General features: G+C 42.3%; 2 protein-coding genes across 2 annotated transcripts in view; both read right to left on the bottom strand.

The window, feature by feature from the left end:
• The window catches only part of LOC307034972 (NACHT, LRR and PYD domains-containing protein 14-like), a gene marked incomplete at its 3' end in the record, with an annotated part of 176,748 nt that overhangs the window by 22,873 nt on the left and 129,011 nt on the right, over nucleotides 1-24,864 (bottom strand). The gene's annotated exons all lie outside the window — the stretch shown is intronic.
• Nucleotides 1-24,864, bottom strand: part of LOC307037596 (NACHT, LRR and PYD domains-containing protein 12-like) — a gene marked incomplete at both ends in the record, with an annotated part of 36,984 nt that overhangs the window by 7,858 nt on the left and 4,262 nt on the right. Inside the window, 11 exons of the mRNA XM_079678651.1 lie at nucleotides 1,933-2,074; nucleotides 2,194-2,310; nucleotides 2,883-3,142; nucleotides 3,554-3,771; nucleotides 3,834-3,892; nucleotides 4,622-4,662; nucleotides 4,786-4,829; nucleotides 5,269-5,439; nucleotides 6,209-6,382; nucleotides 22,186-22,356; nucleotides 24,386-24,559. Coding sequence (XP_079534777.1) covers nucleotides 1,933-2,074; nucleotides 2,194-2,310; nucleotides 2,883-3,142; nucleotides 3,554-3,771; nucleotides 3,834-3,892; nucleotides 4,622-4,662; nucleotides 4,786-4,829; nucleotides 5,269-5,439; nucleotides 6,209-6,382; nucleotides 22,186-22,356; nucleotides 24,386-24,559 — 1,571 coding nt within the window. The remainder of the gene's footprint in view (nucleotides 1-1,932; nucleotides 2,075-2,193; nucleotides 2,311-2,882; nucleotides 3,143-3,553; nucleotides 3,772-3,833; nucleotides 3,893-4,621; nucleotides 4,663-4,785; nucleotides 4,830-5,268; nucleotides 5,440-6,208; nucleotides 6,383-22,185; nucleotides 22,357-24,385; nucleotides 24,560-24,864) is intronic.

Here is a 24,864-nt window from a genome sequence, read left to right as displayed (position 1 = left end):
AGGACTCAGAACAAAAACGGCTGTCTGATGTCCTGGAGGAATTCATCCACTACATGTGCACTCTGGCTTGGATAAATGTGTTGCCTGGAGACCCCCCAGCCTGGTTCTTACCAAACTTTAAGTTTTTGAACTGGTCTCTGGAGAAATGTAAGGGGAGTTTGAGGGGACTCGACCCGCATTATGAGCCACTATTTTTGGATACTTTTTCTCAGTTTCGACCAATTTCATTCATTTGGACAATCATGCGATTAATCCATTGAGGTTTAATTTTTTCAATCTGTCCGCGAGCGCGACGGCATCTGCGATCCCTCGCTCTACCCCTCGCTATCGCGTGAAGGGTCTGCTTTATGCGCTCCGCACAGTAACCCAGCTGCGAGGCACGGGCGAACAGTTCATGGGCGTGCTCACTAGCGCACCGACCCCCCCCCCCCCCCCTGTTCATAAAGTAAAGTACCCCTCAAAAGGTCGGGTTTATTTCATCTTAAGGATGCGCACCAAGCAACATCTCCAGGTGCTCCTTTGCGAACCAGGGCAAAAAAGTTATGTGCACCCCTGATTATATTTGAGTTTTATCACCACAATTGCTCCATGGTGTATATATATATATGTATATATATATACACCAAAGGAAGGCCAATACGGGTAGCAGCTCTCAAGAGGGAGTCCAGGAGAAAAGAGAGAAGGAAAGTGGCCTTCGCTCAGAATCTGTGTTACCTTCAAAGACAAGGGGGAAAATGTACAGGTAACAAAACAGAGGACTAGAGTTTAACTCTCACACACACCACAAGGTTTAGCCTCAGCTCAATTTGAGCTCTCTGTAAAGATACGGGTCCAGCTCTCGGAGAGCATTGATCAGAACCCTGCTCGCTGCAGCTCCTTTATTTCGCACTGCGTCCACCACCTCTCGTGCTCCGTCATTTTGGGGTTTGTTTCTGGCTGACGTCATTTCAGATTCACTGATCACTTCAGACTCAAAGAGTTTATCCAGAAGGTCGTTCAGGACAGTTGGAGTCACTCTTTGAATGAACTCTGTCCGAACTGAGAGCAGCCTCTGGTCTGCTGGGACTCTGCTCTCTGCTGGGACTCTGCTCTCTGCTGGGACTCTGCTCTCTGCTGAGACTCTGCCCTCTGGGATATTTCTCTGGGACAATGCATGTCTTGGACCTGTTGGATAAACAGGGAAAATACTTTTGTTAACCAACAATCACATTAAACAGATCTCTTAAAAATGTAAGTAACTCGACAATCCTAGAGGTGGATTTCTGTTCAGTTAAAGTTATCATATGTAGAATAGAATAGAATAGAATCGGAGTGAAATGTGTTCTCTGCTTTTAACCCATCCTAGTACCAGGAGTCTAGTACGAGGAGCAGTGGGCAGCTATTTATTGCACAGCGCCCGGGGAGCAATGGGAATGAGGGGGGAAGGGTGTCAGGTGCCTTGCTCAAGGGCACCACGACAGGGCAGGAGGTGAACTGGGACCTCTCCAAGTAGCAGTCCAGACTACATATTTAGGTCTGGTCAGGGAACCTAATGCTCACAGTCCAAGCCCCTACTAACATGTACGATTTCCTCATTCAAATGTATAAAAACTCCTACACCTGTATTATTTATATTTTGTTGAGTTGTGTACATAGATTATCCCAAATGTTTCAGAGAGATGTGTAATTTTAAAGGTAACAGTACGTTCATCGCGGTCTCCTGTAATGGCAGCGTATCCACTTAACCATGAGAAGCTGAAGACTACAACTCCCATGATGCCACGCTGTTTCACCACCACACCTCACTAGTTATTACTATAGTTTTAGAACATTACAGGTTGTGTTTAATGTCGTAATGATGCGTTGCCATGGAGCCTTAATAGAGAAGGCTATGAGATGGAGCTTTAGAGTTATCAGTCTACCACTGGGTCTGAGCTCAGGTGGAGTCTTTACCTTCCAGTGACACGAGATAATTCCAGACTACGTTTCCACCTTGGTCCTTGAGCTTCAAATCCACTGTCTCTGTGTTCGTCGTCAGGGAAACTTGAAATGTTGGATCGTAATCTGGTCCAAAACTTGATACAAATGTTTTACTCTGAAAACCAGAAGCAGAAGTTAAACGTTTATCTGTTTCTTTCCTGATTGTGGATCCACATGCAGATACATGTGTGTTAATGATCATTGTGTTCCTTTAGAGGAGTATCAGTGACTCACCTCAGGCTGAATGAAGAAGCCCTCAGGTTCACAGTGCACACTGTAACCTTTAAACAGTTCCAGCTCACAGTCGGAGGAGATTGTGATGTTCACAGCAGGTCTGTGTTGATCAGCAACCTTCAGTAACAGAGTAACTTTAGTTATGCTCAGATAGTCAAGACAACTTTATTTAAAGATCACATTAAACAACAACAAACGTTGACAGACCTGCTCCACAAAGTGATGAGATATACAATCAATCACAACATAATTATAAGTATGTATTGCCTTTGTAAAGGAATATTAAAATGGGATTATTTTAATTCTTTGAGATAAGCTATTGAAGAAGCTATTCCAACGTTAACCAAAACACAAACCGTTTGTGTCAGTTATACAACACAAAAGGCTGCTACCCAAGCTGTAACATGTGGCTGGTAGGGATGAGATCACGTTGTCTTGGCAGTGATTCATCTCAGCAGGTCTTTCAGTTCTGTGTGATGTGTTTAACATTCATGCCATCAGTTTCCACAGACAGAAAGACATGCTGAGAGAGAATCATACAAAACCACAAAGAGCGATCTGAAGATTTACAGTTCAGATAGATCTTATTCTTCTCCCAGCACGAGAAGGTTTGAGAAGAGGAGCAGTGTGTGAGGAAACAGCTGTGGTTTAAACCAGTGTTTAGTCTGATGGTGAGCACATGGCCTTACCTCCTTCTTAGGGACGTTTTTCTGCAGCAGATGTACATCCAGTGTTTGCTTCTCTCTGACCGGGGGTCGTAGGAACACCAGAATCTTGCCCTCTACCCGCAGAAGCAGATACCTTTTAAGAAGATCCCAGACCAGGCCAAAGAGAGAGAGGTGAGGCACCTTCACCACCACGTGAGTGCGTGTGACCTCCAGCGGCTCCAAGATGCTCAGGACTTCATCAGTGATGTGGACGACAGACAACAGGCCGCCCAGGAGCAGCGCTGTGGAGCAAAGAGCTGGTCATCTGTTGCATTGCTGCTGAAACAGCTTCATCATATTCAATGTCACACCAATTTAGCTCAGAGCTAATGTTCATCTAATGTCATTCACTTTGGAGCCTCACTAGGATGTACCAGTTTATATCCTTCACCTTTTATTCTAATGGTTCATTATTGTTCCGCCCCCTGTGCTCTTTAACAATATTTGAGAGAAATGGTTATTTTGTGTATATAGAAAATGTTTTAGATCTTTGAGTTCATCTCATAAAAAATGGGAGCAAAAAAAAAAGTGTTGCATTTATATTTTTGTTCAGTGTAGTTTAATAAAGCTGCTTTATAACTCTTGAACGCTAGTGAATAGTATAAAGTGCTAATCATTATATAAGTGTATTTGTTAACACTAGATGTCTTTACCATCCTCTGTCTCGCTGTGTGGCAGGTGGAGCTGGCAGACGGCAGCTTCATCAGAACTCTTCAAGTTGAACAGCGGCCCTGCTGCCTGCTTGCCAGCTGATTGGAGGAAGCTCTCCTCCCAAGGGACCGTCCTGTACAGAAGCTCCGCCTCCTGAGCCATGACGAACACCAGGCCAGTCGAAGCACACTGGAACTCACCTGGACCAGGACACCTGAACCTGTAGACACACAGGGGACAGGTTACTACACCAAGCCTTCACTGGCCTGTGTTCTGACTGACAGGTGTTCATCCAGCTGGAGTCTGACCTGGAGGAGGGTTTGTTGAAAGATCTGAAACACCTGATGATTACAGGAACATCACTGAAGATGTGTCCACATGCATCAGAATGTGTGTGTAAACACATTTTCATTAAATTAACAACATCTCTAGTCCAGCGAGGATCTAGACTGGTACAAGAAAACAATCCTTCCTACACACAGAGGCATTATTGTATTTACGTCTGTTGGAAAGAGATTGGATGCAATACCTCAAGGTGAAAGACATGAAATCAAACACAATGAAATGAATATATATTTTTCATGTGTTTAAAATAATGTTTGATCTTGTTATAGGATTACCTGTATGAAGACTCAGTTGTGTGTTCAGGTGAGAAGGATTCAGGAGCCTGGAACAAACAAAATTAGTTATTTTAATAGAAATCAAGTTAAGTTCTAGCTTCATGAAACCAAACCACAATTCCACAACATATTCAGACCAATTTGAAAAATGCAAATGAGTCTGGATCATCTGAGTTCATCGTCAATTACAAACGGGATATTAACGGGTTAGCATGTCACAGCACTACCAGCCAATCACAGCACAGAATTACCAGCAAATCATAGCATAGTATTACCAGCCAATCACAGCACAGTAGTACCAGCCAATCACAGTACATTGGGGCGGGATATTGTTTAGGTTTCTAGATAAATTGCGAGCGTTAGAGCATTTAACTTGACAGCCCTAATAATTATATGTCATTCAGTGGTGAAAAAAATATACTTCACTCTGTTCAACTGCTCCTCTCTCACCTTTCTGTCTGTCTTCACTTCCTGCTCCACATCGGAGTCACCTGATGGAGAGAGGTGGGGACAGAGAAAAATAATAATAATTATTCTTGTACTATAAATATATTTTAAGATCAGATTTAATGTACAATAGTTTGATGAATGGAGGATATGGTTTCAGTACTCACAGGTCTTCTGGATTTTGGCTCTGATCGTTTCATCATCTCTGATCCTGCAGGGATGAACACAATCCAACAATTTTGGATAAAGTTTAAAATAAGTGTTTGTTATTTGAGTCAGCTTCAGAGTCCTGACTGATCTCATGCTTTACATCCCATGATATCTTCTCTGCAAACACTACGACTGACTGCCACAGCTCTCAGCTGCATCACAGGAAGTAACTGCTCATTAGGCTAGAAACTAAAAACATGACAGGAAACAAAACAGAAAACCTTTTCCCCTCTTCTGTAAAATCCTATATGTCTGTTAGAAAGTTGCTCACGAACTAAATGTGGATTTGCATTTTCAGCTTACAATATATAGTTGATGGAAGAATGAAAGAACCTGCAGTCAGTGGGAAACATCACTGATCTGTTGAGATTCCCCAGAGAGAGAAACACCTCCCTGTGTTTGATACAATACTGCTGAACCAGCAGAGACCCCGTACTGACCTGAGAGTCTCCAGTCTGCAGTCTGGACTCTCCAGAAGATCTCTCAGCAGCTCCACTCCTGAATCCTGCAGATCATTGTACCTCAGGTCCAGATCTCTCAGATGGATGTTGGACTTCAGAGCTGAGGCCAGAACAGAACAGCTGATCTCTGACAACCTGCAGTACCTTAGTCTGAATAAAGAACACATGATGTAACTTTAGAAAACAATGTTCCTGTTTGAAATAACTCAATGTTTAATAATCTGCTCAGAGCTGAAGAAGGTCAGAAAGTGGAAACTCCAAACAGGTTAAAAACTGTAAGATACAGAAAGAGGGAAAGAGCTCTCATTCATATTAAAGACAACGTGCTTCTACTTCAATAAAACGAGGAGACTTCACATCTGAAACTCTGCTCCATCTACACTAACTCATGATGTGCAGCCAGACAAATACAAACCACAGAAACTGATTCAACTCAAGATCACAACCTTTACAAAGATCACAATTCAGGATGAATTTTAAATGTGAAGAAAAACCTCCAGAATATGTATTTTAGGAACAGTGGAGTCATCAAATCACAGCATCTTCAGAGTGAACTATTCAGTCAGTATCAGCATCATGTCGCTTCAGGAACATGTTGAAAACAGCAACAACTGAACATACTTGTTAGTGTTGGATCGTTTTAATATAACTATTTCATTATTGTATTTGATATAATTTGTTAAAATCATGATGGAGAATACAAGATGAATTTCAGCTGTTTAAAAGGTTCAGAGTGAATTCTGCAGTGAAGGTTTTTTGTTGTTATATTTAAATGTAAAGATCAACATTGCATTATGCAACTCTAGCATTAAGAGGCTCAGTGAGGATCAGAGTGATATCAGCCTGATGTCTGCAGCTCAGAGTCAACACAACTCTCACATATTCATCTCAGCACACAAGTTCAAGATGGAGAACTGACCTGAGAGTCTCCAGTCTGCAGTGTGGACTCTCCAGAAGATCTCTCAGCAGCTCCACTCCTGAATCCTTCAGATCGTTGAGACTCAGGTCCAGATCTCTCAGATGGGAGGGGTTGGACTTCACAGGTGAGGCCAGAGCAGCACAGCTGATCTCTGACAACCTGCAGTTCCTCAGACTGAATAAAGAGAACATGATGAGGATAAAAATCAGTTTATAATCCAATCAGATGTTCAGGTTTATTAAGTGTAGCTCAACATTCCTGTCTCCTAATCAATGAGCTTTCCCCTGAATTACATTGACTGTCTTTCTGTTATTGTGGATCATCATAATATCAGCCTTCTGTTCATTATCTGTGAAAACTTTGAAATCAATGGGAAGCAAGAAAAACATGTATGCTTCAGAGATCAATGTGAAACTAATATGAGTTCAGATGAACTTCTTTATTCAGATGTGATCATTTAATAAAGACTACACACATTTACTTGAACAACTAGCAGTGGATATCTAACATATATATTTGAAGAAACAGTCAACTTTTATGACTGCAGACTAAATGTAGTACAAGAAAAATAAGAATATGAACAAAAGGACTGTGGCAGTGGGGTGTGGTTAGAGCGCCGGCTGCTGGAGGGATGGGGCTGGCTCCAGACAGCTGGACAAGGATCAGGTAAGCAGGTGAACAGTAAAGCATGTCAGTAACCTCGTTCTTGTCTCTTGGTCTAATTATACAATACAGCGACAATATAGACAATGACAACACAACTAGTATTTCCGGCCGTCAGGAAAAATATCCACAGAATGCACCATTCCATCACTGGTCATATCTCAGATATATTTTCAAAATAAGAAAACAATGGCAACCACAGAGCTTGAAAGATATGTCCATGATTATATTTTTCCAAAGTCATTTTCTCCAGAGATAAAAAATGTGTTATCTGATCAATGAAAAGTTTAAATGTTGGAGGACGTTCATTCTTCCAGAGTAAAAGTATACATTTCTTGGCAAAATATGTTATTGTGATTAGTATTGTATAATGTTTGGGGTTCAGTTTAAAGTTTGTCATTTCATTTAACAGGAAAAAACATGGATTTTGGCTCATTTCGATGCCTAAAACGGCTTTTGTGAGCGCATGAATCGAATCCCAGAAATGTTTCAAGAGATCACAGTCCCAAAACAGATGCATAAATGTTCCTTCTTTTACTTTACATCTCGGACATTTTGGAGAGTTTTCTTTGGAAATGTTATGCATCTTTATGGGTGTGAGGTAACATTTGTTGAGAAATTTAAAGTTTGCTTCTTTTATTTTATTGCTTGTGAATGGAAAATGTGTTCTTTTACAGATATTCAACCATGTAGTTTCATCTATCTGTATCCCTAAGTCCTTTTCCCAGATCTTTTTTAAGGTTGGAAAGGATGACTGAACTCTTTTAGAAAAAACTGCATTAAATTCTCTAATTTTACCTTTGATTGTGCTCGATGACATCAATATCTCCTCCTCTTCCAACAATCCCGATCTCAATTTATTGCTTTTAATAATTGATTGGATCGCGTTCCTAATTTGCAGGTATCTGAATATATTCTGCTCTTAAATCATTCAATGATTTCAATGTTATATCTTTGTGAAACAAATGTTTCAATTGCTTTATACCTGATTTCCTCCATTTGTTTATATTGATTCACAACAAATATTTACTAAGATCAGGATTGTTCAAAACAGGAGAAAAGATTGAAATACCTGAGTTAACATGAACTTTGTTTGTCCAGTCCCTCCAGGCTAACAGTGTATTGACCACTGTAAAACATTTGGCCATATTTTTCACCTTATTGAAGTCTTTAACGAATATAAGAGTTTCCACTGGCAACGGGTCAAAGACACTGGCTTCTATCTGAACCCATAGTGAATCCTTTCTTCCCAGAAACCAAGATGGTACATTTCTTAATTGAGCTGACCAGAAGTAGTGTTGAAAGTTGGGAAGACCAAGACCCCCCATGGTTTATGGTTTCATAAGAGTAATTAACTTGATTCTTGGTTTTTTATTACACCAGATACATTTTGAGATGTGTCTGTTGAGAGATTTAAAATAATCAGCGGATAAATAGCGTGGTAACATTTGAAAAAGAAAAATACATCTCGGTAGAATATTCATTTTTATGACATTGATTCTTCCTAGCAGTGATATTGGTAATGTGGACCATTTGGATAAATCCTGTTTGAATTTGTCAATGAGCGGATTGTAATTCTCTTTAAACAGATTATCCAGGTGTGGTGTTATATTTATTCCTAAATATTTAAAGCCACCTGGTGACAAATTAAAAGAACAAGACTTTTCCAAATTTGCTGTTGGCGTCATATATAAGAAACAAGCATTCAATTTCTTAAAATTAATTGTATATCCTGAGTATCTTCCAAATTGCTCTATCGTGTCGTGCAGATGTGGCACTGAATTGTCTGGGTCTGTTGAGTAAAGAATGATATCGTCAGCATACAGAGAAATGTTGTGTTCATCGTTAATCTTCACTCCTTTAATACTTATGTTGTCTCGCACACATGACGCCAGTGGTTCAATTACAATTGCAAAAAGCAAAGGTGACAGAGGAAAACCCTGTCTTGTCCCCCTTGTTAGTGAAAACAAATATGAAGAACTGCAGTTAGTGATAACCGCTGCTTTAGGATTTTTATAAATTGATTTGACCCACTCTATGAATCGAGAGCCCATATTTAATCTGTTCAAGATAGAAAAAAGAAAATTCAACTCAACCCTGTCAAAAGCCTTCTCTGCATCTAAAGAAAGAAGCAGAGATGGCTTCTGACAGGTGTCCAAATGGTTTACAATATTCAAAAGTCTCCTTATATTATCAGAAGAATATCTGCCCTTGACAAAACCTGTTTGATCAGGACTAATTAGTTTAGGTAAAATAATTTCCAGTCGTTTTGCTAATAATTTGGTGATAATCTTATAATCAAGATCTAAGAGGCTTATACAGATGTATAGATTCATTTCAGACAGTTTGAAACGCAAGGGCCGTGATTGGTACGCCCTCGCTCAAGGGAAAACCTCCAGCTTGACTTGAGACCGCCCCTGTGATAGATAAATGTAATTATAATGAAGCCACCTGCAATGGATCATTGATCCACCAGGGGGTGCAGTGGGGTTCCACACTGGAGCTCATGTGAAATAAAGTCAGATACAGTACGCTGGATGTACAGCGGAACTTTGTTAAGATCCGTATGTCACGGATATCATACTACTGTGCTAAATAAGAGACATGTAATCATTTACAAAACATCACCATGTTGTTATTTAACAAAATAATGTTGTTTAGTCGAAAAAAACGAACGGGAGGAAATGCAGCCCGGCTCTCGATTTTTAATCGTAATTTAATCATCATCTTCACCACGATCATTTATGTTTATGTTCGCCGAATTGACATGAAATCACTGACACATATGAATATACTGTATTCAACTTCATTAAAACGTTATTAACGTGCCTAAACTCAGTAATTCACCAAAAATATGTATATTTTAATGGAGCTTCGTCGGTCGATCAGGATCCCAAAGCGTGGCGGAGGGATCCTCATCTGGATGAAGGGTGTTATTTTCCCCATAAAGAACAAGTCGCTGCAAATTATCCCGCTTATTACACGGCCACATTCTCAACAAAGTAACGACATGACTCCCAATATTAATTGAAATGCTTTTATGGATTTAGAATTTTTTTTTATTGATTTAAAAAATAATTGTATGTTGTGGTGACTCTAGTTAACCATAATTCACTTTTGGGTTACAGTTCCTACACGGACCTTGTTTAGTGTAACACTGAGTATTTAGGTTGCCAAGCTAGAGCTAGCAAGGCACTCTAACTTGACTCTCATTACTGAGCACATGTGTGATATCTCTATGGCTTGATGGAAAATAAAGAGTGGAATTCCATCTTAAATACTCCGCCTCCGACTCCTTCTTACCGGCACTACACTGGTGACCCTGTGTTTTTCGAGATAGTTTCCGAAAAAAAATTGAACATGGCTGAACGAGATATTTTCGTTAAGCTGCCGGAGTTTTGGGAGCATGCCGCGGAGGCATGGTTTGCACACGTGGAGGCTCACTTCGCTTGGAAGCATCTCCACGACGAAGAGCTGAGAAATTACCACGTGGTGGCTTCGCTGGGGGTTTCTACTTCAGCCAGCTTAGTGGGTTTCATCGCAGCACCCTCACGCCTCGGCAAATACGAGGCTATCAAGGCTCTTCTCCTGAAGACATTTGGTTTATCGACGAGAGAAAAAGCCCGCCAAATTATGGACATTCAGGGCCTCGGAGGTGGCAAGCCATCTCAGTTAATGGAGAAGATGCTAAGCCTGCTAGGAGGGGAAGATACCCAGATTTTGTTCATGGAGATGTTTCTTCAACACTTACCTCCCCGGGTCCAGGCGGCGTTGGCCAACACACCCATCGCGGAGCCCCGCGCGCTGGCCGGAGAAGCGGACCGTTTCTTCCTGGCTACACGACAGTCTGGTGCGGAGACGTTGGCTGTGGCGCACAGCGGCCCTTCGGCGGGCAAGAAAGCATGGCGGAGGACGGACACGGCGGCGCCGAGTCGGCGAGGAGATACCGGTGAGTGTTTCTACCATGCACGTTTCGGTACGATGGCAAGGAGGTGCATCGCTCCATGCAGCTACAAGCCTCCGGGAAACGGGGGTGCCGGCGCTCAGTAGTGGCTCTGAGTGTCGGCGGCACGGGCAGGCTCCTTTTCGTCAAAGACAGTGTTTCAGGGAACCTGTTTCTCTGCGACACGGGTGCGCAGCGGAGTGTGGTTCCCACGTCGAGAGAAGACATCACTCGAGGCGGGCACGACCAACGGCTAACAACGGCTAACGGCGGACCCATTCGCACATACGGATTACGGCTTATGTGTTTGTGCATCGGTGGACAGCGTTTCAGCTGGGAGTTTGTAACAGCGGACATTTCTTTTCCTCTTCTTGGGGCGGACTTTTTGTGTGCTCATGGGCTGTTGGTGTACATTAAAAATAAACGTTTAGTGGATGCCTTAATGTTTTCTTCTCTCGTGTGCACACTCGGCAGCGCGGCGTACGACGGGCTGTCGGGCTCGCTGTCGGGGGAGGACATTTTTCTAAGACTTTTGGCCGAGTTTCCTGATCTGTCGCTGCCCACTTTCTCCGCGCTCACCACCAAACATGGCGTGGAGCACCACGTCACCACCGAGGGGCCTCCAGTCTACGCCAGGGCCCGACGGTTGAACCCTTCTAAGCTAGCCGTAGCGAGGGCGGAATTCGCAACCATGGAACGCCTGGGCATCGTTCGCCGCTCCAACAGCCCTTGGGCCTCTCCTCTGCACGTCGTGCCCAAGCCGAACGGCGGTTTCCGCCCTTGCGGGGATTACCGCCGACTCAACGATGCCACTACACCTGACCGCTACCCGGTGCCGCACATACAGGACTTTTCAGCGCATCTGGCCAGCACGAAGGTTTTCTCCAAGGTGGACCTGGTGCGTGGATACCACCAGGTGCCCATGCACCCCCTGGACATGTCCAAAACACCAGTAATAACGCCTTTTGGACTCTTTGAGTTCCTGCGGATGCCTTTTGGGCTCAAGAATGCCGCCCAGACGTTCCAGCGCCTGATGGATTCGGTGCTGCGGGACCTGCCGTTCGTGTTCGTGTACCTGGACGACATCCTCGTCGCCAGCGTTTTAGTGGAGGAGCACCTTTCTCACCTCCGGGCCCTGTTCACGCGGCTCAGCGAACATGGATTGATCATCAATCCTGCAAAGTGCCAGTTCGGGGTGTCTGACATTAACTTCCTCGGGCACCGCGTCACCAAGGACGGTACAACACCCCTGCCGGCGAAGGTGGAGGCTGTTGCGGCTTTTCCTCGCACGCTTACAGCCCGGTCGCTGCGTGAGTTCCTGGGGATGGTGACTTTCTACCACCGTTTCATCCCCCGGGCCGCCCACATCATGCGGCCATTGTATGAGGCTCTGAAAGGCAAGACCCCCGTTCAGGCGATCGACTGGACAGCAGAGGCGGAAGTCGCTTTCACTGAAGTTAAAGACGCGCTGGCTCAAGCGGCTTTGCTGGCGCACCCTTCATCCACGGCTCCCATCTCCATCACTACGGATGCTTCGGACTACGCAGCCGGCGCTGTGCACGAACAATGGCTGGACGGAGCTTGGCGACCGCTCGCCTTTTTCAGCAGGCAGCTGACGCCGAGGGAACGCAAGTACAGCGCTTTTGACCGGGAGCTCCTGGGTCTTTATTTGGCTGTGCGACACTTCCGTTTTCTGTTGGAAGGCCGTGAGTTCACAGCGTTTGTAGACCACAAACCGCTCACCTTCGCCATGTCAAAAGTGGGAGAGCCTTGGTCGGCACGTCAGCAGCGACAGCTCTCCTACATTTCGGAGTTTACCACAGACATTGAACACGTGGCTGGCAAGTCGAACTTGGTTGCTGATTGCCTCTCCAGGGTCGTCATCGGAGCCGTCCAGCTGGGCCTGGATTATGCCCGTATGGCGGCGGACCAGGTCACCGACTCCGGCGTCCAGAGTCTGAAGACGGAGAGCGCTGGGCTGCGCCTGGAGTACGTGGTGTTCGGCGACGCGGGCATCACCCTTCTGTGCGACGTCTCTACGGGCCTGTCACGACCGGTCGTCCCCGCCAACTGGAGGCGTCCTGTTTTCGAGGCGGTGCACGGCTTGTCTCACCCTGGCGTTAAACCTTTGGTGTGCTTGGTGGCCGCGAAGTTTGTCTGGCGTGGGCTGAAAAAGGATGTAAGAGCTTGGGCCGGGGTGTGCGTGGCTTGCCAACGCGCTAAGGTGCACCGCCACACGAAGGCCCCTTTGGAGCGGTTCCTAGTGCCGGAGAGGAGATTTGACCATGTTAACATCAACCTGGTAGGTCCGTTGCCCTCCTCTCAGGGTTTTTGCTACCTCCTCACCATGGTGGATAGGACGACCCGTTGGCCGGAGGCGGTTCCTCTTGTGTCGACTTCAGCCGCTGACGTGGCTAGGGCTTTTATTGCGACGTGGGTGTGTCGTTTTGGCACCCCGTCAGACATTTCCTCGGACAGGGGCTCACAGTTCACTTCAGGGCTCTGGGGCTCGGTTGCAGACAGTTTGGGGGTCAAACTGCACAGGACTACCGCTTACCACCCCCAGGCTAACAGCCTCTGCCATCGCTCTATGAAGGCGGCGCTTAAGGCCGGCCTTACGGACGGTAACTGGGTCGACAAGCTGCCCTGGGTATTGTTGGGCCTGAGGACAGCGCCTAAGGAGAATCTGCAGTGCTCCACGGCGGAGATGGTTTACGGTCAACCCCTGAGAGTCCCAGGGGAATTCCTACCCAAGGCAGCAGTTCCTTGGTCTCCTACGGCTCAACGGGTTTTCCTGCAAGATGCGGCGGAGGCTTTCGTTCCGGTTCCGACTTCGCAGCACGGCGCGCCGGGGTCTCAGGTGCCAGCAGAGCTACGTTCGGCTGGGCTAGGCACGTTTTCGTCCACCACGACGCGCACAGGGGCCCCTAGAACCCCTTACGATGGGCCTTTCCAAGTTTTGGAGCAGGGGGACAAGCACCTGGTGGTCGACATGGGTGGCAAGGCGGAGACCGTCTCGGTGGACCGGGTGAAGGCTGCTCATTTGGACTTGGAGCAGCCGGTGGTGTTGGCCCGTCCACCACGACGGGGTCGAACCCCATCTTTGATTCCCGCTACAGGTTTGTGTCTTGTGGTCCCGGTTCCCACTTTGCCGGGAACCGCACGTTCAGGAGTTGTGTTGCCTGCCCCCATACTCAGGAGTAGAGGGGGTCGGCGTGTTGTTCCTCCCCGCCGCACAGACTTTGTTTATCTGTGAATTCTGGGGGGGCTTGTGTGGTGACTCTAGTTAACCATAATTCACTTTTGGGTTACAGTTCCTACACGGACCTTGTTTAGTGTAACACCGAGTATTTAGGTTGCCAAGCTAGAGCTAGCAAGGCACTCTAACTTGACTCTCATGACTGAGCACATGTGTGATATCTCTATGGCTTGATGGAAAAAAAGAGTGGAATTCCATCTTAAATACTCCGCCTCCGACTCCTTCTTACCGGCACCACAATGTATTGATTTAAATTGACATCCGTCCGCTAAGAAAAATAGTCCGTTGTTACCGTTTTTTAAACAGTCTGAATGAAACGCCAGCTCTCAGCTGTGTATTTACACAACTAATGGCCCATCAACCACAGCTCTCTCCCCCCCTCCCCCCCTGATCTTTCTTCTCCAGCAGCTAGATTAACAGTAGGTTACTCTGAGTGACCATAGACTGTATGTGACAAGCTTACAGTTAGTGACGTAACAACACCATAAAAGCTGGTGGGTTGAAAGCAATACGGGAGGTAAAAATAACTACAATAATTGTGATTTATTTATTGTGGGTTTTATGTTTTTAGGTATAAAATGTTATGTAATTCAGGCTTATAGTTCACCCTTCTCTAAAAGCCTTCAACAATGACAATATTCATTGTAATTTAATACATCCTTCCAACACACATTGTAAAAAATAGCCTACTGTAAGTTAAGAAATCATTTCAATATGTACATCTTCTGATGTAACAACAATAACATTATAAATAGTAACATAGCTGAACATGGTATTGCACATTTAGCTTTGAGTGTTACTGACCTGAGATGTTTTTATTACATGAATTAAGGTGACTGAGGCTTTTTAACATACAGGGATGCAAACTCATCAGGTATGAAAAAGGTGACAAGGATCCGAGCCCCCGGCTCCCCCACCCCACGGAATGACAGAGGATTTTAGCAGTCAGAACAACTAAAGCAGCAGTGTTAACAATAACAGAAATGCCAAAGAGTCACATAATAGAAATATATAAAAGCATTTATTTTAAATTGTGTAGCAGTCAGTTTATAATTTTGGCAGCACTGTTGAGCATTTTGAAAATGTATTTTCATGCCTCCGTGGAAGGCTTAGTCTTTTTATCTTTATAGCCACATGGTGTAAAGTAACTAAGTTCATAAACTCAACAAGCACTATACTTGGGCACAATTTTGAGATACTTGTACTTTATTTAAGTATTTCAATGTTTTGCTACTTTGTTCTTCTACTCCACTACAGTTCAGAGGTACATGGTGTACTTTTCCTCCACTCCATGTATTTAATACCTTTAGTTACTTTACAGATCTGGATGAATGATGTGAAATATAATCAAGTGTTGAATCAGACTTTAGCTCCACCTGGAGTAAATCCACCAGCTACCCTGCAGTATACAAAGTCATTCAAACTAGCTGCACCTTTACCAGCTTTGAGAACACTTTCAGGATCAATCATTATAAAACATATCATATCTATTATTCTGAAATGGACCAATCTGCACAATGACTACTTTTACTTTCGCTACCTTCACTATATTTTGATGAGAATACTTTTCTACTTTTACTTGAGGAACATTTTAAATGCAGGACTTTTACTGTAACAGAGTATTCCTACACTCTGGTGCTTCTACTTTTACTCAAGTACAAGCTCCGAGTACTTCTACTTTTACTCAAGTACAAGACCTGAGTACTTCTACTTTTACTCAAGTACAAGATCTGAGTACTTCTACTTTTACTCAAGTACAAGATCTGAGTACTTCTACTTTTACTCAAGTACAATATATATATATACTTATACCACCTCTGTTTATAGCCTATGAAAAACACTATTAGAAATAGAAGGCTAAAGCTAACGTTAGCAGATAGTGACAATGTATGCTAGCTAGTTAGTTCAACGATTCCCGCTAAGAAAAATAGTCCGTTGTTACTGTTTTTTAAACAGTCTGAATGAAACGGCAGCTCTCAGCTGTGTATTTACACAACTAATGGCCCATCAACCACAGCTCTCTTCCCCCCCCTCCCCCCCTTGATCTTTCTTCTCCAGCAGCTAAATTAACGGTAGGTTACTCTGAGTGACAAGCTTACAGTAGACACAACACTGTCATTGCAAGTGACCCTCAGTTAGTTTACTTGTATGTTCAACTGCTAAATTCGTTACTGATAAAAAAGGGCTTCTACTGTACCTAATTACCGTAACACTAGAACCGCCAGAGGTTTTTGTATAGGCCTACCTAAACCCGTCAAATCCCGCTATTAGAATGCAATTTTTAACAACATAGGGTGCTACAAAACACACTTTCAGGAAAAGTCACGGACTGGGAGACTTTATTATTTTATTGAAAACAAGTTACATTGTACACACACAACACACATCACACAAATTGACCCGATTGGCGGTTCTAGTGTTAAATAAACTCACTAATTAATGAAAACAGTTCAATACGCATTATTCTTATTCTTATCATTCTTTATGAGTGCAGAAATAGTCTTAAAATCAGATCTGTTTTTTAAGTGAAATCTGACGGCAGGCAGTTAGCTCTGATCACCTATGACAAATGCGCCGCACCTAATCGCTGGCCGTTCAGCCACAGACACTTTTCGAAATGGGGGGGAGCTAGGGGGAGCTTGGCTCCCCAGAAGAGGGAGGGAGCTCCCCTGAAGGCTGACTTTGAGATAAATAGGGGGAGCCCAAAACAATCGTGCATATTTGTGTCACACAGATTAGAAATGTTGAGTTTCTTTAAATAACAGTTCTTGAAATAAATAATAGTTATTGTTCATTACAGTTTCTGAATATTTGTTTTATATTTGTAAATATGTCTGGGTGTTTCCATCTGTACGTGGCGGCGCTGCATTCTTACTTACGTTGCTATGGTTATGGCGGTAATGCCGGCGCGGTATTTGAAATGTTCATATTGATATTTTTTTAACTCTGGCTTTGTAATACAAAATATGGCAAAACGAAAACAGCCAAGCGTCACAGCTTTTGGATTCACAAGCAAAGAAGCGAAGGAGTCTAAAAATGACAACGTGAATGGAAAAAAACTTTTAGTGGCTTTTAGAGGCTTCAACAACGGCCACATCCGCCGGCATAGTGACACCGTCTGTATTGGTAGACGAGTGTTTTTATAGCAATTGATTGCATCCGCGCTGCTGCGCCAGTCAACAGAGCGTGCGTGTGACATATTTAGTAGCAGGATGTGCTCTGAAAAATAGGGCTCCCCGAAAGCAAATGGGTAATTCGAAAACTGACAGAGCTCCCTCTATACAAATCAAACTGTAGACGGTGTGAAAGCACCTATTGTTTTAAATAATGGTCGGAATGTGACCTGTGAGCCTTCTGAATTACCGTGGGACAGCACATTCTAAACTAAAATGTTCAATCAATAAAGTAACATCTTATCTTATCTTAATAATATCTTCATATTAATAATAATAATAAATCATACAGTATGTGTCCGAAAGGGAGCAGGAGGAAGCAAACACAAAAATATACTGCATATTAAAGCAAGCGATTGTAAAGGTTAAAGTATGAGCATAACAAATAAAGAAGTGTAATGTAAACATTTACATTATAATTATGATTATTTAAAATATAAAGACTATTTATTATTGAATTACAAGATTAGATATACTTTAGTTGATCTAAAATATTGATGTGTTCAAATGCTCTTCAAAACACAACTGAAAGTCCATGAAACTTGTCTTTCTGTATTTGTGAATGAAGCGCCATCTCCTGGTTAAAACCTGAAATTGAAAATCTGGCAACGCCCTCTTGGAAAATAGTGGGAGGGCTTAACATTCCTCTATACTGGTCTTTGGCAGGTCGTAGGCAGGAAGCTGTAAGCTGGAGTCTGAAATGAAGTGCTACATCTTTAGGCCTAAATGAAGAACAATTCAAGGGGTCTTTCCCTTCTTTATGTAGTACAGTAATATATGCAAGATTCATTGATTGAGGAAGTGTTCTGTTGTGAGAGAAGTTTTTAAGCATTGACATAAGTATAGGTTGAAGTTCAGTCAGAAGCCATCTGGCCCTGGGCTTTTATTTATAGGCATAGATTGAATTGCAGCCAAAACTTCTACTTCTGTAATTGATGAGTTTAGAGACTCTTGGACTAAATCAGATAATGTATGTAAATTAATGTTATGGAGCTAATTGTCCAGTTCATCTTGTGAGTAATCAGATTGAGATTTGTATAATTTGTTATAAAATTCATAAAAAGTCTGGTTAATCTGTTTTGGGTGGAAGGTTATCTTGTTGTCTTTCAGACGAATTGCCTTTATAGCCCTTTCTGCTTGCTCCTTCTTTAATTGATAGGCAAGTAGTTTACTTGGTTTATTGCCGAATTCATAATTATTTTGTCTGATAAGATTCATTTGTGTTATGATTTCATTTGTTAAGTCAATATTTAATTTAGCTCTGGCTTTGTTTAATTGTTTCCAGTTTTCATCTGTTGATGGAGATTTATGAAGTACTTCACATCTGTTTACTTCTCTTTCAAGTTCTTGTCTGAGCCTAATTTTTTCACGTTTTTTTAAAAGATGTGTATGAGATAATAAGTCCTCTTAAAGTAGCTTTCGCAGCTTCCAAAATAATATTCGGATCTATAGAGGGGTCATTGTTTTCTTTTATATAGTACCTTATCCACATTCGCATTTTTTATTTTAATTTTTCGTCTCTAAGTAAGGAGTTATCAAATTTCCAGCGCCTGGATACAAATTCTCCACTCTCCAAGTGAATAGTTAAATGAACTCTTACATGATCTGAAATATTAATGGAATCAATTTTACATTCTTTTACCCTATGCATGTATTTTGAGGGAATACAAAAATAATCTATTCTAGAATAAGAGTTGTGGACATTTGAAAAGAAAGTGTAATCTTTGACATCTTGATTTAATTGACGCCATACGTCAATAAGGCCACATTCTGCAAAAAGCCCCTGAAGGACCTTTGAGGATTTAAGATGGTGGCTCTTGGACTGGTTAGATTGATCTAATGTAGGGTTAAGAGTGCAGTTAAAGTGGCCGCCCATCAGTCCTAATCCTTTACTATTTTCATTGAAGAGCAGCACCATGTCAGACATGAACATTGGTTCATCTATATTGGGAGCATAGATATTTAAAAAGGTGATTGGGGTTCCAAAAATAGTACCAACAACCAAAACAAACCGACATGGGGTCCGTAACACATTTTTCTAATTCAAATGGGCAAGTTTTGTTTATCACAATAGCTGTCCCTCTACTATGGGTTTTATATGATGAGAAATACACCTGACCTATCCAATCTCTTTTCAATTTAAGATGTTCAGGATCTGAGAGAAAGGTTTCTTGTAAGAAGACCACATCAGCTTTGTCTTTTTTAAGAATAGTTTGTACTTTATTCCGTTTTATGGGATTTCCCAAGCCTTTAATATTCCAAGACTATAATTCATGTTTTGCATGCTGACTGCTGCATGTCTGTGGGATTATATTTAATACGTTGTATATTTTGGCCCCATACACAAAAGGGATTGTCACTGCTTTTATTATTTACCATTAAAACGAATGTAACACAAATGCAAAACACAAAAATAAAACAATATAACATCCCACCCAAACCAGGGTCTTCTAACCCTGGCAATTCATCTATCCAATTGATTGTAGCCCAGAGAGAAACAAACGTCGGAGAAATGTGCATCTCAGATCTAACGAAATGTCCTCTTTGTGTTGGCAACTTGGAGCTCCCATCCTCAGTTCCCATTGAAAATAAATAAATGTCTTCCTAATTCTGCTCCTTAACGGGGGACGGGTATATAGAAATCTGCATCCCAAATGTCATCATGGTATGTTCCATCCGATCATTTACATGTCAAACAATATATTGCCATAAAAAACAAGGCAAATCAAAAAAGAACGATCGGAGGAGTGTACATGGTGATATCTTAACCGTCAAAATAAGAGTGGAGGAGGAAGGACAGAACTATATGTTACTGTTTTTACCCCCTTCGCTACCTTCTTTGTTGGTGTGGTCCGTTACGTCATTCTTTGTTGCCGGAAGCAAAGACACTGGTAAATATAACAAAATACAAATGAACCAGTTCGATCCTGGAAAGTCCTCTTGATGTGTCCTTGCGAAAAAAGATTTCACAAGTTTCCCCAATCCCAATGACAGCTAATTGAGAAAAGAGGAGAAAAGAGACAAAAGAATGTACATGTTACCTCCACTCCGGTAGGTTAGAAAAATAGCGACTTACTGCAGCTGCTTGACAAAGGTGTCGGCTTCTTTGGGATCTTCAAAAAAAACTATCTTCTCTTTGTGAAGAATACGGAGCCGATGAGGGCAAATATAAACAAACAATATATTGAGGATAAGCAAACCCTCTGAACATGCCTTTTTCGAGGAATACTTTGATCACCAGGTCGAACTCCTTGCGCTTTCGGGGTACCTCTGCAGACAGATCCTGGCGAATGGTGAGTTTAGTATTACCCTCGTGGATTGGCATTTTCTTTGCAGACTGCAGTATCACTTCTTTATCTCTGACTCGTAGAAAGCGGATCATAATTGGTCTTGGAGACTTCCCTGGTTCGGGATATGGTCGTAGAGAGCGGTGAACCCGCTCCAACTCTAGATTCTGATCAAGGGAGAGTTTGAGCCAGGAAGATAGTTTCTGTTGAATATATTGAAGTAGTAATTGGCTGCCTTCTGACTTCTCTGGGAGCCCTAGTAAAACAAGGTTTTTACGTCTCCCTCTATTTTCGAGATCATCCGTCTTAGATTCCAGCGTCTTTATCAACTTTTCGGCTCTGTGAAGGTCCCATGCTGTAGTTTGTAAGGTGTCTTCTAATGTCGAAATTCTTTGTTCAGCTTCATCATTCATTCACGCTGAAGTTGATTCTCAAGGGCCTGGTTTGTTGTAGCTAGTGCTTCTTTCATTGTTGAGACTTGACTACACAATCTCCAAACGATTATCAATTCCATCGAGACGATTAATTATTTCAGAACGTTGAGATTTTAACTCGGACATTATCTCAGCAAACGAAGGATTTCTATCATCCTCTTGAGACTCATCCTCTGGTTCTGGTAGGTCTTGGTTGCCTCATGGGCTTCTTCTTGGCATCCTTCCTTCTTTTTCTTTCTTTTTGTAGCAAGAGTCTTTCCTTAGATGTCAACTCTTAACTATAGTCAATAAAGATGTTAAGCTTTTTCTCTGAGTGGAGGTGAAAAACTCAAATGAATCACTGAGGTTGTGCGGAGCTCTCAGCTCAGGCTGCCATCTTGTTCCTCTCGGCCCAACTGTTCCTCTCGGCCCAACGGCCCAATATAGCACATTTATAAACGATTTTTGGTCGAGCCAAAGTGCTGTACATATAATAAAAATAGCCTACAGTAGAGACACTTTACAGCAAATACAACAGCACAGATTGTTCAGAATATCAGGATGAGAAAAACGACATCCTCTGTCCTTAGACCCTCTCATCGTACAAGGAAACACTTCCAGAGAAACCCACAGTTTAAAGGGGAAAAAAATGGGACAAACCTCAGGGAGAGCAACAGAGGAGGGATCCCTCTCCCAGGACGGACAGACGTGCAATAGATGCCGTGTGTAAATCGAAGAGATAATACATTCAACTCAAGATCCCAACGTTTACAAAGATCACAATTCAGGATGAATTTTAAATGTGAAGAAAAACCTCCAGAATATGTATTTTAGGAACAGTGGAGTCATCAAATCACAGCATCTTCAGAGTGAACTATTCAGTCAGTATCAGCATCATGTAGCTTCAGGAACATGTTGGAAACAGCAACCACTGAACATACTTGTTAGTGTTGGATCGTTTTAATATAACTATTTCATTATTGTATTTGATATCATTTGTTAAAATCATGATGGAGAATACAAGATGAATTTCAGCTGTTTAAAAGGTTCAGAGTGAATTCTGCAGTGAAGGTTTTTTGTTGTTATATTTAAATGTAAAGATGAACATTGCATTATGCAACTCTAGCATTAAGAGGCTCAGTGAGGATCAGAGTGATATCAGCCTGATGTCTGCAGCTCAGAGTCAACACAACTCTCACATATTCATCTCAGCACACAAGTTCAAGATGGAGAACTGACCTGAGAGTCTCCAGTCTGCAGTCTGGACTCTCCAGAAGATCTCTCAGCAGCTCCACTCCTGAATCCTGCAGAGCGTTCTGACTCAGGTCCAGATCTCTCAGATGGATGTTGGACTTCAGAGCTGAGGCCAGAGCAGAACAGCTGATCTCTGACAAACTGCAGCTCCTCAGTCTGAATAAAGAGAACACATGATGAGGATAGAAATCAGTTTATAATCCAATCAGATGTTCAGGTATATTAAGTGTAGCTCAACATTCCTGTTTCCTAATCAATGAGCTTTCCCCTGAATTACAGTGACTGTCTTTCTGTTATTGTGGATCATCATAATATCAGCCTTCTGTTCATTATCTGTGAAAACATTGAAATCAATGGGAAGCAAGAAAAACATGTATGCTTCAGAGATCAATGTAAAACTAATATTAGTTCAGATGAACTTCTTTATTCAGATGTGACCATTTACTAAAGACAACATACATTTACTTGAACAACTAGCAGTGGATATCTAACATATACAATTGAAGAAACAGTCAACTTTTATGACTGCAGACTAAATGTAGTACAAGAAAAATAAGAATATGAACAAAGCGACTGTGGCAGTGGGGTGTGGTTAGAGCGCCGGCTGCTGGAGGGATGGGGCTGGCTCCAGACAGCTGGACAAGGATCAGGTAACCAGGTGAACAGTAAAGCATGTCAGTAACCTGGTTCTTGTCTCTTGGTCTGGGTCCTGGGGGCAGAAGGACTTGCCCCAAGAAAGCCTGTCACTGGCAGCAGTGTTCTGTCTGTTTGCTAAAGTATGGATGTATTGTTTCCAAGCTGTGGCCAGTCAGTAAAGCTTTCTTTTAGGCAAGCCTTCCTCTCCTTCTGTCCTTTTTAACTGGGTGAGCAGGAAAACCCTCACAACGACATACACACATGTATGGTTGTTCAAGCATTAGGTTCAACTGTTAATGAAACACATGAGATCTCCAGCAGTAACAGAGAGTCAGTGAACTGACCTGAGAGTCTCCAGTCTGCAGTCTGGACTCTCCAGAAGATCTCTCAGCAGCTCCACTCCTGAATCCTGCAGAACGTTGAGACTCAGGTCCAGATCTCTCAGATGGATGTTGGACTTCAGAGCTGAGGCCAGAGCAGCACAGCTGATCTCTGACAAACTGCAGCTCCTCAGTCTGAATAAAGAACACATGATGTAACTTTAGAAAACAATGTTCCTGTTTGAAATAACTCCAGGTTTAATAATCTGCTCAGAGCTGAAGAAGGTCAGAAAGTGGAAACTCCAAACAGGTTAAAAACTGTAAGATACAGAAAGAGGGAAAGAGCTCTCATTCATATTAAAGACAACGTGCTTCTACTTCAATAAAACGAGGAGACTTCACATCTGAAACTCTGCTCCATCTACACTAACTCATGATGTGCAGCCAGACAAATACAAACCACAGAAACTGATTCAACTCAAGATCACAACGTTTACAAAGATCACAATTCAGGATGAATTTTAAATGTGAAGAAAAACCTCCAGAATATGTATTTTAGGAACAGTGGAGTCATCAAATCACAGCATCTTCAGAGTGAACTATTCAGTCAGTATCAGCATCATGTCGCTTCAGGAACATGTTGAAAACAGCAACAACTGAACATACTTGTTAGTGTTGGATCGTTTTAATATAACTATTTCATTATTGTATTTTATATCATTTGTTAAAATCATGATGGAGAATACAAGATTAATTTCAGCTGTTTAAAAGCTGATCTCTGACAAACTGCAGCTCCTCAGTCTGAATAAAGAAAATATGATGTAACTTTAGAAAACAATGTTCCTGTTTGAAATAACTCAATGTTTAATAATCTGCTCAGAGCTGAACAATGTTTTAACGTCAGCAATGATGTAGAAACAAATCCCTGATCATCTGGAACTCTCTGCAGCAGTTTCTCTCATCAGATGTTTAACAACTCTTTCATCTCCCTCACAGCTCATCAGTACTGACAGCATCTCCACTGACTCATGGAGCACAGAGTGAGTCTGTGGAAGCTCAAACACTCTCCCTCACACATTCACCTTCTCTGATCTTTGTTATTCTTAAAGTTTGGATTCCATTTCCATTTGGAAATACAGAAACAAATAAAAGCATTAAAATGTCTTCAGGCAAATTCTGAAAATCATAAACACAAACAGATCTGTATGAACTGCAGTCAGTGAACTTACCTGAGACCCTCCAGTCTGCAGTTTGGACTCTTTAGTCCAGAACTCAGCAGCTCCACTCCTGAGTCCTGCAGATCGTTGTGACTCAGGTCCAGATCTCTCAGATGGGAGGGGTCAGACTTCAGAGCTGAGGCCACGACTTCACATTCAGTCTCTGAGAGTCCACAGCCAGTAAGTCTATAATGACACATATATCACAACTTGTGTTCGTATAAAAACAGAGGAAACATTTATTTAACTTACTGAATTTGAAATGGAACAAGTTTTAACATATTATGTCGATTTAATTTAATAATAGAGTTTTCTTTATTCATTGTCAGCCTGTCAGACATTATTTTAAACTCTTAAGCATTGTGGTAAACACAGATCTGATTTCATGTTTAAGAAACTGCAATGATATATTAATAACTGCTTTCACCGATAACTGTAAATACTGCTGTATGTTGTGATCACATGCTGCTCTGAGAAAACCTCTAAAGTCC

Source organism: Notothenia rossii, assembly GCF_949606895.1.
Source record: "Notothenia rossii genome assembly, chromosome: 4".
NCBI lineage: Eukaryota > Metazoa > Chordata > Actinopteri > Perciformes > Nototheniidae > Notothenia > Notothenia rossii.
Note: the sequence above shows the minus strand (reverse complement) of the source record. Positions and strands in the feature narration are given on the sequence as shown.